This window comes from Dipodomys spectabilis, unplaced genomic scaffold (assembly GCF_019054845.1).
Source record: "Dipodomys spectabilis isolate Male_0828 unplaced genomic scaffold, ASM1905484v1 ptg000098l, whole genome shotgun sequence".
In the NCBI taxonomy this organism is placed as follows: Eukaryota; Metazoa; Chordata; class Mammalia; order Rodentia; family Heteromyidae; genus Dipodomys; species Dipodomys spectabilis.
The window spans coordinates 18,071,043-18,085,015 of record NW_024870775.1 but is presented as its reverse complement, the minus strand read 5'-3'; the positions used below and the strand labels follow the sequence as shown (position 1 = coordinate 18,085,015).

Here is a 13,973-nt window from a genome sequence, read left to right as displayed (position 1 = left end):
CAAATTACAAACGACTAAAGCAGGACTAGAATGATGAATCACTTCATCCCAGAAAAGATACTTTCAACAATATTAATGTTATAATACAAGCTTATTCAAGTGTTTTACTTTTTGATTCTTTATATATGGTATCCTAGAGCACATGGTATAGATAATGTACTATGAGCATAAAGTGACACCTTCTCTGCAAAGCCAGATGATGAGTTTTCCTTCCCAATAGGAAAAAGGCTGGAAGTTCTTATCTTCTCTGCTTATCACCATAGCTGAAGGAGGAGAACATGGGGTCTGGAGAGAATTCAGGGACCCTACTACACAAGAGGTACTTTAAGAGTTCCTATTCAGAAGACTGCCAGATGAGCCTGACTTCCAGATTTTAGGCAAAAATCTTCACCCTCCCTATTTATCTACTCACCCTTTCCTGTCCTGCATCCATGGCCTCCTTTGTTTTATAAATCAATTATCAGAAGGGAAAGAAAGAGCTACATTGAACAACTGTGACATGGGACTCAACTCAGACCTCCACCTCTGCCCTAGTAGCCCAGGTTGGAACAGAGCTGGACAGCTCTTCTCTACTCATAGTGCATCTACTCTTAGGTTTGGGAGGGCAGAAGAGAAACCTGTCCCTTTCCAGGACTGAGGAAATTAAGTTACCATTTTAACTTAAATTTTAATCAATAGCAAAATGGTCCACTATATGGTGAATAGAATAAAATGCTCTGAAAGACTCAAGACATAGGCCACTATTTTGCTCTGTGTGTGTGTGTATTAAGGTATCACTAAAGCCTGGGCTTGCTTTGAACCGCGATCCTCAGATCTCAGCCTCCTGATAGCTAGGATTACGGGCATGAGCCACCTGTGCCTGGCTAAGAAAGTCTTAACATAGATAGATAAAGCCCAGTTGACCCTGTCTCAAAAAAATTATATATATTTTTTAAAAAAAGGTCAGGTACCTGTGGCTCACTCCTATATTCCTAGCTAATCAGGAGGCTGAGATCTGAGGATTGAGGTTCAAAGCTAGCTGGGGCAGGAAAGTCTAGGAGATTCTTATTTCTAATAAACTACTCAAAAAAAAAAAAAAGCCAGAAGTGGAGCTATATGTAGCTCAAGTGGCAAGAATGCTACCCTTGAGCAAAAGAAGCTAAGAGAGAGTATTCAGGCCCTAAGTTCAAGCACCAGGAATAGCACAAAAACACAGGTTGGAGAGATTTCTCAATGTTTAAGAGTACAGCAATGCATGAGGATAGGATGAAAACAAAAAACAAAAACCTATAGTACTGGCAATAAATAAATAAATAAAATAAATAAATGGAGAGGATAAAGTTAGAGATTGTACTTGAGAAAGGACTGAAAGTATTAACAGTGAAGATTAAGATACACATTAGATTTAACATAGGAAGGAGAGAAAAACAAAATTAGACAATGACAGAAGTTCTGAGATTGGGAGTGGGAAAGGGAGTTACACATGTAAGATGGTAGAAGGTAAGGGCTTATAGATGTATGGAACCACTGCTGTGAAAAATGCCTTCGCAGGAAGTAGAATGATGCCACCATCATTCTTCTATATCCAAGGTCCTGGGGGAAAAAATTCCTAGAAAGCAAATGTGAACTGTCATACCCTAGCAAAACCTGCCACACTAACTGATACAGATTGTTAGATAGGATACTTACCTTTCTCTATCATGCCAGAATGACACAAAGGATACTTAAGGAATTATTACTAAATATGTGTAAATTTAAGTTAAATTTGACTTATAAATCTGACTATACATTCTTCAGTTGAATGCCTTGAGGTGCTGTGTCTGTTAAATGAAAGAGGTCCACTGGATGATTTCCCAGCTCTATGTCAGGACTGTTTGGACAACAAAGTATTTACCTTCCTGCTCCTCTTCACTGTCACTTTCTAGAAACCGAGAATCCATGCGGAATCTGTCATCACCGCCAAAGTGTGATTGTAAATTCATGAGCTATATGGATAAAAAGTATACACAAGTGACAACCAGATTCACAATAAACAGCTTATCAGACCACTTGCCAAGTACAGTTCCCTCCACTGGTATATTCACATCATTAACATTTGCATTGCATCACCTGTGAACCAATTAGAGCTAAGAGAGGATTCATGCCCCAAATAAACACTCAACACAACAATGTGAGATAAGGCCTATCTGTATTTACCTAGATTTAAGGACTACCTTGAAAAATTAGACATGCGTCAAGTCAATTTTCAGTCTTCACTAACCTTCTGTCCAGCTCTGCCTTCAAACTGTGGCTTAATCTTGAACCTGTCACTGTCATCTTCGGAATCAGATTCGTCATTATCACTGCTATCAAACAGCTTTCCAGTTGTGTTACCCATGGACTCCTGTTAAATATAAATGTTTATTAACTGAGGCAATCAGGATTTCCTTCATAATGCAACCTCCCCATATATAAAAACCAACAACCTCGATGCATAAACTGGGAACAAGTAAGTGGTGGGGTCAGATGGAAACTCCTGACTCATGTTCTTCTAACTGGCCTCTAGGATCATTAATTCACATGCTCCCCAAGGATACAAAGTTCAAGGTATAATTTTTGTAGGTAAGACCCCCTGCACTCTTTTCACTAACATTGACCTAATGTTGCAGATGTTGTAAAGCCCTGTCATCTCTGTGTGTGGTGGCCTGGGGAGTACTAGGTCTCACTATAGTTCCCAGAAAGATTTTATGTTGAACTGGCAGTTGAGTGGACATCTTGTTATACAATATACAGGAAATGGATCTGCTCCTGGGTATGCTGGCACAAGTGTGTATCCTGGCCACTTGGGAGGATGAGGTAAGATGACTAGCCATGAGTTCAAAGTTGTCCTGAACTATGTAGTAAGACCATGTTGAAGGAAGGGAGGGATAGACAGAGGGAATAAGTAAGTCTGCAAAGCAGATGAATGTCCACAGGGATGTCTGGAATATCTTACTTTCATTAGCTTCTCTCCTGGGTGATTTTGCTCCTGAGTGGATGTCGCATCTGTTTCACTTTCATCATCAGAACCAAAGATGATGTGTGTTGACTTTTTCTCTGGATGACCATCCTAAGGATATTCAAAAGCATCACATTTTAAGACAACTCAATCTCATACTGAACATGTCTAAAAGCCATCATCTCCTTCAGCTGTCTTTCTTAAGCTTTTTCCCTTTTCTATTAAGTGCCATTATCACCTATTTGTCCCAGAGAGAAACTCAGGACACCTTTTTCTCCACAGTGAGCAAATCTTGTCAATATGACCTTCTTGGTATTTTTTTAGTGTATTCTAAATATCTTGCTTTGATTCTGGCCTCTACGTGAAGGTTCTCCCTGGTTCCAGATATGACCCTTTCAATTCATTGTTTTTGTCATGGTCTGATGGATTTTTCCTGAGAGGTTAAAAATTTTTACCTATAAAAGGCCCAAGGTAAGTATTTTAAACTCTGCAGACCACATAGGGTATGTGCCTTATATTAAAAAAAAATCCTTAGCAGCCCCATGCTAGTGGCTCATATCTGTAACCCTAGCTACTCTCAGGAGACTGAGATCTGAGGACTGGAATTCCAGGCAGGAAAAAAAGCCAGCAGTGGAAATTTGATGCAAGTGGTAGAGAGCTAGTCTTGAGAGGAAAGCCTAAGCCCTGAGGTCAAGCCCAGTGTGGGCATAAAACAAAACAAAAACATTGTTAGCTGTACATAAATGGGCTATGCAATGAATGGCCTGTAAGCTGTAGTTTAACACCTCCTGATCCACAAATGTATAAAACTAATCTTCTAATTTTCAATGCCTTAAAACTTTTCACTGCATTTTTGTTTTATAGCTTTAAGAATAATGTCCAAGCTCAGCACAAACTCAGCCAGACTTATTACTATAGCTTCATTTCCTCCCAATTGTTTTTTTCTTTTTTTGTTAGTCATGGGGCTTGAACTCTGGGCCTGGGTGCTGTCCCTACGCTCTTCAGCTCAAGGCAAGGGCTCTACCACTTGAGCCACAATGCCACTTCCGGTTAAGTGGACCTGCCTAGGCTGCCTTTGAACCGTGATTCTCAGATCTTAGCCTCCTGAGTAGCTAGGATGACAGGCGTGAGCCACCAGCGCCCAGCTTCCTTCCAATTTATCATCCTTAAGTTTCACTGAAAATACATTCTTGTATTAATTGCTCCTTTTTTTCTGGAGCATCTGCCAGTTAACCATCAGCAACACACACACACACAGAGGCACGCATGCATGTATGCATGCATGCACACACAAAGCCAGAAGCAGACCCGTGACTCAAGTGGTAGAACACCAGACTTGAGTTGAAAAAGCTAAGGAACAGTACTCAGGTACTGAGTTCAAGCCTCAGTTCCCACATAAAACAAACACCCATAAAAATTCTTTCCTGGGCTGGGAAGGTGGCTCAGTAGTAGAGTGCTTGCCTAGCATGCATGAGGCCCTGGGTTCGATTCCTCAGCACCACATAAGCAGAAAAATCCGGAAGTGGCGCTGTGGCTCAAGTGGTAGAGCGCTAGCCTTGAGCTGAAGAGCTGAGGGACAGTGCCCAGGCCCAGAGTTAGGACCTAAGACTGACAAAAAAAAAAAGGAAAAAAAGAACAAGACTGGCTGCTCTGAAAAGCATCTTTGCATTGTTCCTAGGTCCAGGTGGCCGCAGCTTCCTCAGCCACTCCGGACTCCAGTAGCTCTCTGGCCCTGAACTCCCACTTTCTTTTTTCCCCTCACTGCACCGGATCACTGGCGTGCCCCACGGGCCACATCAGACACGGCGTAGATACCAGCTCCGAGACACCACCAAGGTCTTGAAGGAGAAGAGAGAAGTTGTGGAGGAGGCAGAGAATGGAAGAGATGCCCCTGCCAACGGGAATGCTAAAGAGGACAATGGGGAGCAGGAGGTTGATAATGAAGTAGATGAAGAAGGTGGGAAGGAAGAGGAGGAGGAGGAAGCTGGTGATGGTGAGGAGGGAGATGGAGATGAAGATGAGGAGGCAGAGGCAGGCACAGGCAAACGGGCAGCTGAGGATGATGATGTCAGTACCAAGAAGCAGAAGACTGATGAGGATGACTAAACAGCAAAAAAGGAAAACTAAAAAAAAAAATGCCACCGTGACGCATTCACCCTCCACTTCCCGACTCACAAGCTAAACGTGGTCACCTTCAAGCAGTGGCCCACTGAGGGCAGCATCACCAAGCTCTCCACCACCCCACCAAAACCACAACGAGAATGTGCGACAGGGAGGAAAATACCAAAACTTCCAAGGCCCTGCTTTTTTTCTTAAAAGTACTTTAAAAAGGAAAATGTGTTTGTATTTTTATTTACATTTTATATTTTTGTACATATTGTTGGGGTCAGCCATTTTTAATGATCTCGGATGACCAAACCAGCCTTCAGAGCATTCTGTCCTTCTGCCTACTTGTGGTGTGACCATATTCATTATAATCTCAAAGGAGAAAAAAAGCCTTGCAAAAAAAGCAAAAACAACAAAAAAACCCCAATCTTATCCTGAGCATTCCAGTAACTTTTTTTGTGTATGTACTTAGCTGTACTATAAAGTAGTTGGTTTGTATGAGATGGTTAAAAAGGCCAAAGATAAAAAAGTTTCCTTTTTCCCCCCTTTTTTTGGTCTATGGCTGTTTGATGTATGTGTGAAACAATGCTGTTCAACAATAAACTGGAATTTTATTTTGCTGAGTTCTAACAGCAACAAACAACGAAACAACAAAAAACCCAAAAATTCTTTCCTTTTTTTTTGGGGGGGGGGGGCGTGCTGATTCTGGGGCTTAAACTCAATGCCTTGTGCTCTTGGTAGACTTTCTTTCTTTTTTTAAATATATTTTATATAACTTTCTTTCTTTTTTTGTAGACTTTCTTGCTCATGGCTCTAGCACTTGAACCATACTTCCAGTCCAGCTTTTATTCCTGGCTAACTGAAGATAATCTCTTCAACTTTACCCAGGCAAGCTTCAAAATCTGATCCTCAAATCACAGACTTCTGGTATTAGCCAAGATTAATAGGCATGAGCTGCCAGTGCTTGGCTTATATAAATTTAAAATATTTTCAACAGTTTAATTTCACTTCCTTTAGGATGCACTTTTAGAATTACAAAAGCTCCTATCTTAAGGACACAAAGTCAAACTGGTGAATGCCTTGACAATGAACTCTAAGTGAGCACATCTACCATCATCAGATGGAAAGGCTGGACTTTGAGAGTATTTTCTTAAATTCACAGAAGAAAATATACTCACCAAATTTGCCAGTGCATTATGTACTAGCTTCTTCTGTACTTCTTTGGCTTTCTGTCTTGCCTCCAAGGCTGCCAAACGCTTCTGATTGTCTTCAGCATGCTTATCCTTAGTATTCACATCTGAAGAGTTACTAATAGAAAGTGAGAAATCAGCTGTGCTTTTCTTGTCTTTGCTGGGAGAGATCTTGGATAGGTTGACCAAAGATGTGAGGCTGCTTGAATTAGAACCCTCTTCCTCTGAAGCTTTTTCTTGATTCTTGGTACTATGGCAAGTATCTTTGTCAAAGCATATCTTGTGAGTCTTTACAGTCGCAGTTAAGGATTTCTTACTTTTTAATGGCAACAGACAGGAAATTTTACTTCCGTCTTGAAAACCATTAGAGGACAATACCTTATGGTCCTTACTCTCAAGAGTCAACTCTCTATTTTGAGGCTGAATGTGGTTTGGGCCATTCAGTTTCTCTGCAGATTGGCATGCAGTCTGTTTACATGATGGGTCATTAGTGTATGGGGCTCTATTTTCCACAGAAATGCTATTGGGATGCTCATGTTTCAAGGAACTTGGATCTTCATGAACAGTCTTTTTCAATTTTTTTTTCACTGATTCCTTCTCATAAAGAAAACCTACTCCCTTGAATGCCTGGAACTTTGGTTTGAAGTTGTTTTCTTTTGTTTTCTGATTACCATAAGTGTTTTCTTCTTCTAAAAGGGAAGCCACAATCTTCTCAGGACTAATACACTGTCGGCGTCTATAGAGGTTATGGGGAGTCTTGGGGTTCTTGGGAGCTATGTCAGACTTGCAGGGGTTGGTTGTTTCTGCACCATCACTCTCAGTATCTTTTTCTGGAATCTTCTGATCAATGCCGGCCAACTGTTTCAAATCAGCTAATGTGAGATTGATACGAGAACAGTTTTCCATCATGGCTTTATATTCCTCATCACCCTCAGACTCTTCATCACTACTGCTAGAGCTAGAGTTGGACAGAGGATTATGATTAGGTTTCACTCCATGACTGAGGACTGACTCTTTTTTTTTTCTTTTTTGTACTTTGATACAGCGATCAGAAAGTTCTTTCTTTTTAAAAGATGTTTTCTTGTGTATAGATGTTTCTGTCTTTGAAAATTCTTCACTGTTCTTAATCTTACCAGTGTTTTTCTTCATTGCAATGATTTCATCTGTATCATCTGAGTCACATTCACAATCATTTCTTGAAGTATTTTCACTAACATGGCGGGCATCTTTAGTGATACCTAAATTTGTTTTGTGAACATCTGACTTGAAATCATCTCTTACGATTTCAAAGGGATCATTTTCAGATTCATTTACCGAGGAACATGTAACTCTCTGTAAGTTTTTCTCTTCTTCAATCATCATTCTCAACTCATCTTCAGAATCAATATCATCATCAGACATGCTAGTTTTTTTCTGGGAAGTTTGTAAGCCAGAAGTCTGAAAATGTACACTTTGAGGTTTCTGAGAAGCATCATGAACAGAGAGTGATTTAGGAATAACAGAGTCACAAGCTATCTTCTGTGTGGCCTTTTGCTGTGTTGATGTGTTATCTGTTGCCCGACTTGTTCTCTGAATTGTAGCAGAACCCTTGGAGCTAGTACAGTCCTCACCCTTCTGTACTTTTATCATCTTTTGTGGAGGGCCATGAAATTCAGAGAACTCTCCTCGACGTTTCTTACTCATAGGGTCATTGCCTCCTTCCAGTTCCCAAGTGAGGCTACTTATGGGAATGGTACTTGTGAAATCCTCTGCAATTTTCTTTAGGTTGTGGCAGTATTTTGATGGATCATATTTCATGATGTCACCCAGAGTCAAGGACTAAAGCAAAAACACTAAGTGTTAAAAAAAAAAAAACAAACCCGTCAATATGATATGAAAAAGCAATATTGTATAATCTTTTTTTTTTTTTGTCAGTTGTGGGTCTTGAACTCTGGGTCTGGGCACTGTCCCTCGGCTCTTCAGCTCAAGGCTAGTGCTCTACCACTTGAGCCACAGCGCCACTTCCGGTTTTCTGGTGGTTAATTGGAGATAGAGTCTCATAGACTTTCTTGCCTGGGCTGGCTTTGAACCATGATCCTCAGATCTCAGCCTCCTGAGTAGCTAGGATTATAGGCGTGAGCCACCAACGCCTTTTATTTATTTATTTTGGTGGGGGGGGGGAGGGTGCTGGTTCTGTGGCTTGAACTCAGGGCTTGGCCCATACCTTGAGCTTTCCCCCCTTAAGTTTAGCACACTTCCATTTAAGCCACAGCTCTACTTTTGGCTTTTTTGGTGGTTCATCGGAGATAGGAGTCTTATGAACTTTCCTTCCCAGGCTGGATCCTCAAGTCTTGATCCTTAGATCTCAGCCTCCTAAGTAGTTAGGATTATAGGTGTGAGCCATTGATACCTGTTTAATCTTGAGCCAGTCATATTTACTCTATCTTATCCTGCAGCCTGCTATAAGGCTGTTGCCTAGATCCCACAAAGTGATGATTAATAACCCTGTAGAACCTATGAAACTGAGATTTCTATGACATTTTCATGGGTAAAACAAAGCACCAATATTGTAAGTTGGCAGAAATTAACTGGATGGCTTAAAAATACTATAGCAAACACTGATAATACATACCATCTGCACAGTAGTCTGTAATATCAGCTTTTCAAGGCCTCAGATATAATCTGATCTCATTCAACAGGCACCAAAATCTGTTCTCCATGCTATTTTCCTACCCACCATGTTCCTGCCTGTTTGGTATTTTTACCTACTGTTTTCCTCTTTTGGAAAATTTTATCTTATCCCTTCTTTTAAGGATTTAAAAATTTTTTAAAACTTTTTAAAACTTTTTATTTATGTGGTACCAAAAATTTGAACCCAGGGTAGCCATATTCCCAGCCTCATCACTTTTCTATTATTCCAAACATCAATTTTTAAAAGTCTTCACAGTAAGACTTGTACTTTTTTCACTCTGTATCTCCAATGGCTCTGAATCCACATGTAATAAAATGCATAAATTAACATAACTGCTTTGGCATTTATCATTCATATTGTTTAACTATACAAAACCTCATGATATTCTCTCATTTTCTCTAAATTGTTTTATGTTTGTGTGTGTGTGTGTGTGTGTGTGTGTGTGTGTGTGTGTGTGTGTGTGTATGTGTGTAGATAAATAGATCTTACCTTGCATAGAAAGTGGGAACATATAACCTGTAAAACACCTAAAAATTTACCAATAGAGATAGTAAGATCCTAAGGGTATTTCATAAGTTTCCATCACTTTAGTAAACAGTTACCCTTAGAAACTAATCACAAAGGATATTTTATGTTTATGTTGATTCTTAAGGTGAAGAACAGGTAAGACTCTTCCAAATTTACTCACAACCCAATTCTAAAAAACAAACAAACAAACATGTCAGGCAACAGTATATCTATCTATCTATAGATACATATATATATATATATATATATATATATACATACACACACACACACATACGTATACATATATATATGTATAATTTTTAAAAAGTTAAACAGTGGGTTATTAATCCTGCTGGGGTTAATTTCTGACAATGAAACTAGAACTCCCAAACAGAAGTGTGAGAGGAAAGAAAATAAAAAGAAGTAGGTATTAATCTCATATCTATCATGGAGGATATTGCATAAAAACAACTGATAGTAAGAAGATAATCTTGAGCTGAGTGCCAGTGGCTTATGCCTATGATCCTAACTACTCAGGAGGCTGAGATCTGAGGATTGCAGTTCAAAGCCAGCCCGGGCAGGCAAGTCTGTGAAACTATTTCCAATAAACTACTCGGAAAAAGCTGGAAGTGGCACTGTGGCTCAAGTGGTAGAGCCTTCATCAAAAGAAGATCAGGGACAGTGCCCAGGCCCTGAGTTCAAGCCCTAGGACTGGCAAAAAAAAAGACAATCTTGGGACCTGTATATATTTCTTACCACCTATATAACTTGGGAGACAGCTTCTTCCCAAGTTTGGACTTCTTTTTATATAAAATGGCAGAAAATTATGCTTACTTGATTGTATGTCTACACTGAAAATCTAAGTGCAGTCTATGTTAATGCTGCAAAGTAAGGTAAAAACTGACACCACAATCACATGGACTCAGGTGAATTCTTAGATTGGTTTAGGCTAATAGAGAAGACTCACTTTATGTCCTGGGACTTCTGTCCCTGGCACAGCTTTCATATGGAAATCCATTCCTCCTATCTCCTCAAAGAAATTGCTGTTGCTTGTTTTTGATTTTTCTTTCTTTATCTTTGCTTCTTCTCTCTCTTGTGCCAACCTGAATCAAATAGGAATTACAAAGAAAATAGTTAAAATAATCAACCACACATACATGCTTGTTTTCCTTCAGTTGTCCTTAAATGTACACTATAAATAAGTTAATGCATTAAAAGCTAAAGTAAAACAACACTTTGTTTATAGCATAATCCTTACACTATTTTCTGAATAGAAAAGACATTTTCATTGCAAAGTAACACAGAAATGCAAAGAAAGCCAGGCGCTGGTGGCTCATGCATGTAATCCTAGCTATGCAGGAGGCTGAGATCTGAGGATTACGGTTCAAGGCCAACTTGGCAGGAAAGTCCATAAGACTCTTATCTCCAATAAATCACTCAGAAAACCAGAAGTAGAGCTGTGGCTCAAGAAGTGGTAGAGCACTACCCTTGAGCTGAAGAGCTGAGGGTCAGCACCCAGGCCCAGAATTCAAGACCCATGATGAACAACAAAAAGAAAGAAAAAGAGAGAGAGAAAGGCAGGCAGTGAGGCAGGCAGGCAAAGAAGACATGTTCCTCATTTCATATTCTACTCCTAATATTTTGTCTATTACTTCAGCTTCTATACAGGTGTAGGTATGTGTGCACATGTGTGTGCGCGCGTGTGTGTGCACGCGCACACGCGTGCCTGCATACATTTAAAAGTGCAAGCCAGCTAATCCCATAGCTATAATAGGCATCTTTTTCCCACTTCTCATTACATTCTTTGAAAACATCACTGATTGCTATACCATATGAATCATATAATCCCTTATTTATTTGTCAGTTCCCTCCTGTAGGTGAATAAACAGCATAAAATTAAGCATGGAGACATCTTGTCCTGACTCCCTACTCCAGTCAGTCTTCCCAACCCAATGTCCATTCCCAATTGTGCTCTGTTCCAGCAAAGGTCTCAACACTTTTTCGTGGCAGATATGGAGACCATAGACCATAAACTCTACTGTTATATTCAAACCCAAGGCCTCACACATGCTAGGCAAGTATTAGCTACAGCCTAACCTTTTTCATCTAGATACTCTTAAATGTTTCCCAATTTGAAAGCTCCAAAAAATGTCAGGCCCTAATGGCTCATGCCAATAATCCTAGCTATGCAGAAGGCTGAAATATGAGGATCAGAGTTTGAAGCCAGGCTGGGCAGGATAGCCTGTAAAACTCTTACCTCTGTTTAATCACAAAAAACTGGAAGTAGAGTTGTGTTTCAAGTGGTAGAATGCTAGCCTTGAGCACAAAAGCTTAGGGACAGTGTCCAGGCCCTGAGTTCAAGCCTGAAGTCTGGAAAAAAAAATCCTAAGTTTATCTTTTCTCCCTTCAAATTACCTGTGTTCAGTAGGGTGGCATACACCTATAAACCCAGCTACTCAGGAGACAAAGACAGGATCAGGTCTGAGGACAGCCTGGGCAAAAGTCAGCAATCTACTATCTCAAAAACAAGCTAGATTGGTACACACTCATAACCTAGATAATTGGTTGGCAGAGGTATGATGATCTCCATCTGACATCAGCATGGGCAAAAGTACGTTTTTTTTTTAATGCTGGTCCCGGGGTTTGAACTCAGGATCTGGATATTGTTTGACCTTGTTTTATTCAAGGTTAGTGCTCTACCATTTAAGTCACAACTCCACTTCCAGCTTTTTAGGGGAAATATCATTGGAGATAGGAGTCTCATGAACTTTCCTGCCCAGGCTGGCCTCAAAAGGCTATCTTCAGATTTTAGCTTCCTGAGTAGCTAGGATTAGGGGTATGAGCCACCATCTTCTGGCTTACAAATCCCTATCTTTTTTTTTTGCCGGCTGTGGGGCCTGAACTCTGGGCCTGGGTGCTGTCCCTCAGCTCTTCAGCTCAAGGCTAGCGCTCTACCAATTGAGCCACAGCGCCATTTGCGGCTTTTTCTGCATATGTGGTGCTGAGGAATTGAACCCAGGGCCTCATGCATGCAAAGCAAGCACTCTACCACTGAGCCACCTTCCCAGCCCACAAATCCCTATCTTAAGCACAAACTTAAAAGCAAAATGACTGGGGGCATGGCTCAGTGGTAGAGCATTTGCTTAGCATGTGCAAGTCATGAGTTTATCTCTCAGTATGGACAAATAGTTACATAAATAAAAATAGTGTAATAATCTATTGTTAAATTATTTATTCTAAAATCATGTGCATTACTCTTATGCTTTTCATATGGATATCTAATGTTTTTATATGTTTGAATGACAACAGTATTAACATTCAAAAATCAATAAAAACAATTCAGTAGCATCTATTAAACTTTAAATGGACATAATTCAAAGATTCAACAACTCCACTTTTTGCCATAAACCCCACAGAAACACATGTACATATATAAGAGGTATGTTCAAAGATCATCTACAATCATGAAAAGATAGAAAAAGTCTAAATATCCATTTTTTTGAAATTAAAAAGAATGGGAAGGATACATTACCACAGAAGGTCTGGGTGAAGACAATATATTTATATATTTTTATAGCTTAATATGTACACACATAAATGCAATAAATCCTTTATCTGTGAGGTCTAGGGTGAAAGAGTCAGAAATGAGAGTGGTATCAGCTCTAATTGCAATGTGTGAATTTGCTAATACCATACAATGTGTTATTCAATTTTTCAAATAAAGAGAATATATAAAATGGATTGTAATATAAATAGGACTTAAATCCACATGGGACAAATCTTACCTGTGCAAAAAGCTTTCTTTTGCTAGCTGAATTTGAAGTGTTCCACCTTTCCATTTTGTTTTATTTAAAACAGACATACCTATAAGGTAAAATCATTACTAAAGTAAATAGTATGCAAAAATATATTTTAAAGCTGGGCATCAGTGGCTCACGCCTGTAATCCTAGCTACTGAGGATAGTGGTTGAAAGCCATCCTGGGCAGGAAACTGTGTAACTCTCTTATCTCCAATAAACCACAGAAAACCAGAAGTGGCGCTGTGACTCAAGTGGTAGAGCACTAGCTTTGAGCTTTGAGCTGAGGGACAGCACCCAGGCCCAGAGATCAAGGCCCACGACAAAAAAAAAAAAAAAAAAAATAATATATATATATATATATATATATATATGTGTATATATATATATATACACACACATACACACACACATATATGTACATATACTAGCATATGCTTTCTTATAATTATTTAGCACCAAGAAAGTAGATTTGTTTTTTATTTTGTTTTGTTTTTTGGGTCCGGTCGTGGGGCCTGAACTCTGGGCCTGGGCGCTGTAACTCAGCTCTTCAGCTAGCACTCTACCACTTGAGCCACAGCGCCACTTCCGGCTTTTTTTTCTGCCTATGTGGTGTTGAGGAATCGAACCCAGGGCCTCAGGCATGCAAGGCAAGCGCTCTACCACTGAGCCACTTTCCCAGCCCCATAAGCAAGGCACATTTTTTTGGGGGGGGGGGGGGGAGGGGGGTCTGGTCATGGGCC

The 13,973-nt window shown here is 39.9% G+C and overlaps 1 protein-coding gene across 3 annotated transcripts in view; it reads right to left on the bottom strand.

Moving 5' to 3' along the window:
• Window positions 1-13,973, bottom strand: part of Nol8 (nucleolar protein 8) — a 30,392-nt gene that overhangs the window by 12,340 nt on the left and 4,079 nt on the right. For all 3 annotated transcript variants that reach the window (XM_042686567.1, XM_042686568.1, XM_042686569.1), the window contains exons 4-10: window positions 13,219-13,297; window positions 10,401-10,536; window positions 9,552-9,620; window positions 6,241-8,052; window positions 2,954-3,067; window positions 2,240-2,362; window positions 1,874-1,964 (exon numbers count right to left, since the gene is read on the bottom strand). In XM_042686567.1, coding sequence (XP_042542501.1) covers window positions 1,874-1,964; window positions 2,240-2,362; window positions 2,954-3,067; window positions 6,241-8,052; window positions 9,552-9,620; window positions 10,401-10,536; window positions 13,219-13,297 — 2,424 coding nt within the window. The remainder of the gene's footprint in view (window positions 1-1,873; window positions 1,965-2,239; window positions 2,363-2,953; window positions 3,068-6,240; window positions 8,053-9,551; window positions 9,621-10,400; window positions 10,537-13,218; window positions 13,298-13,973) is intronic.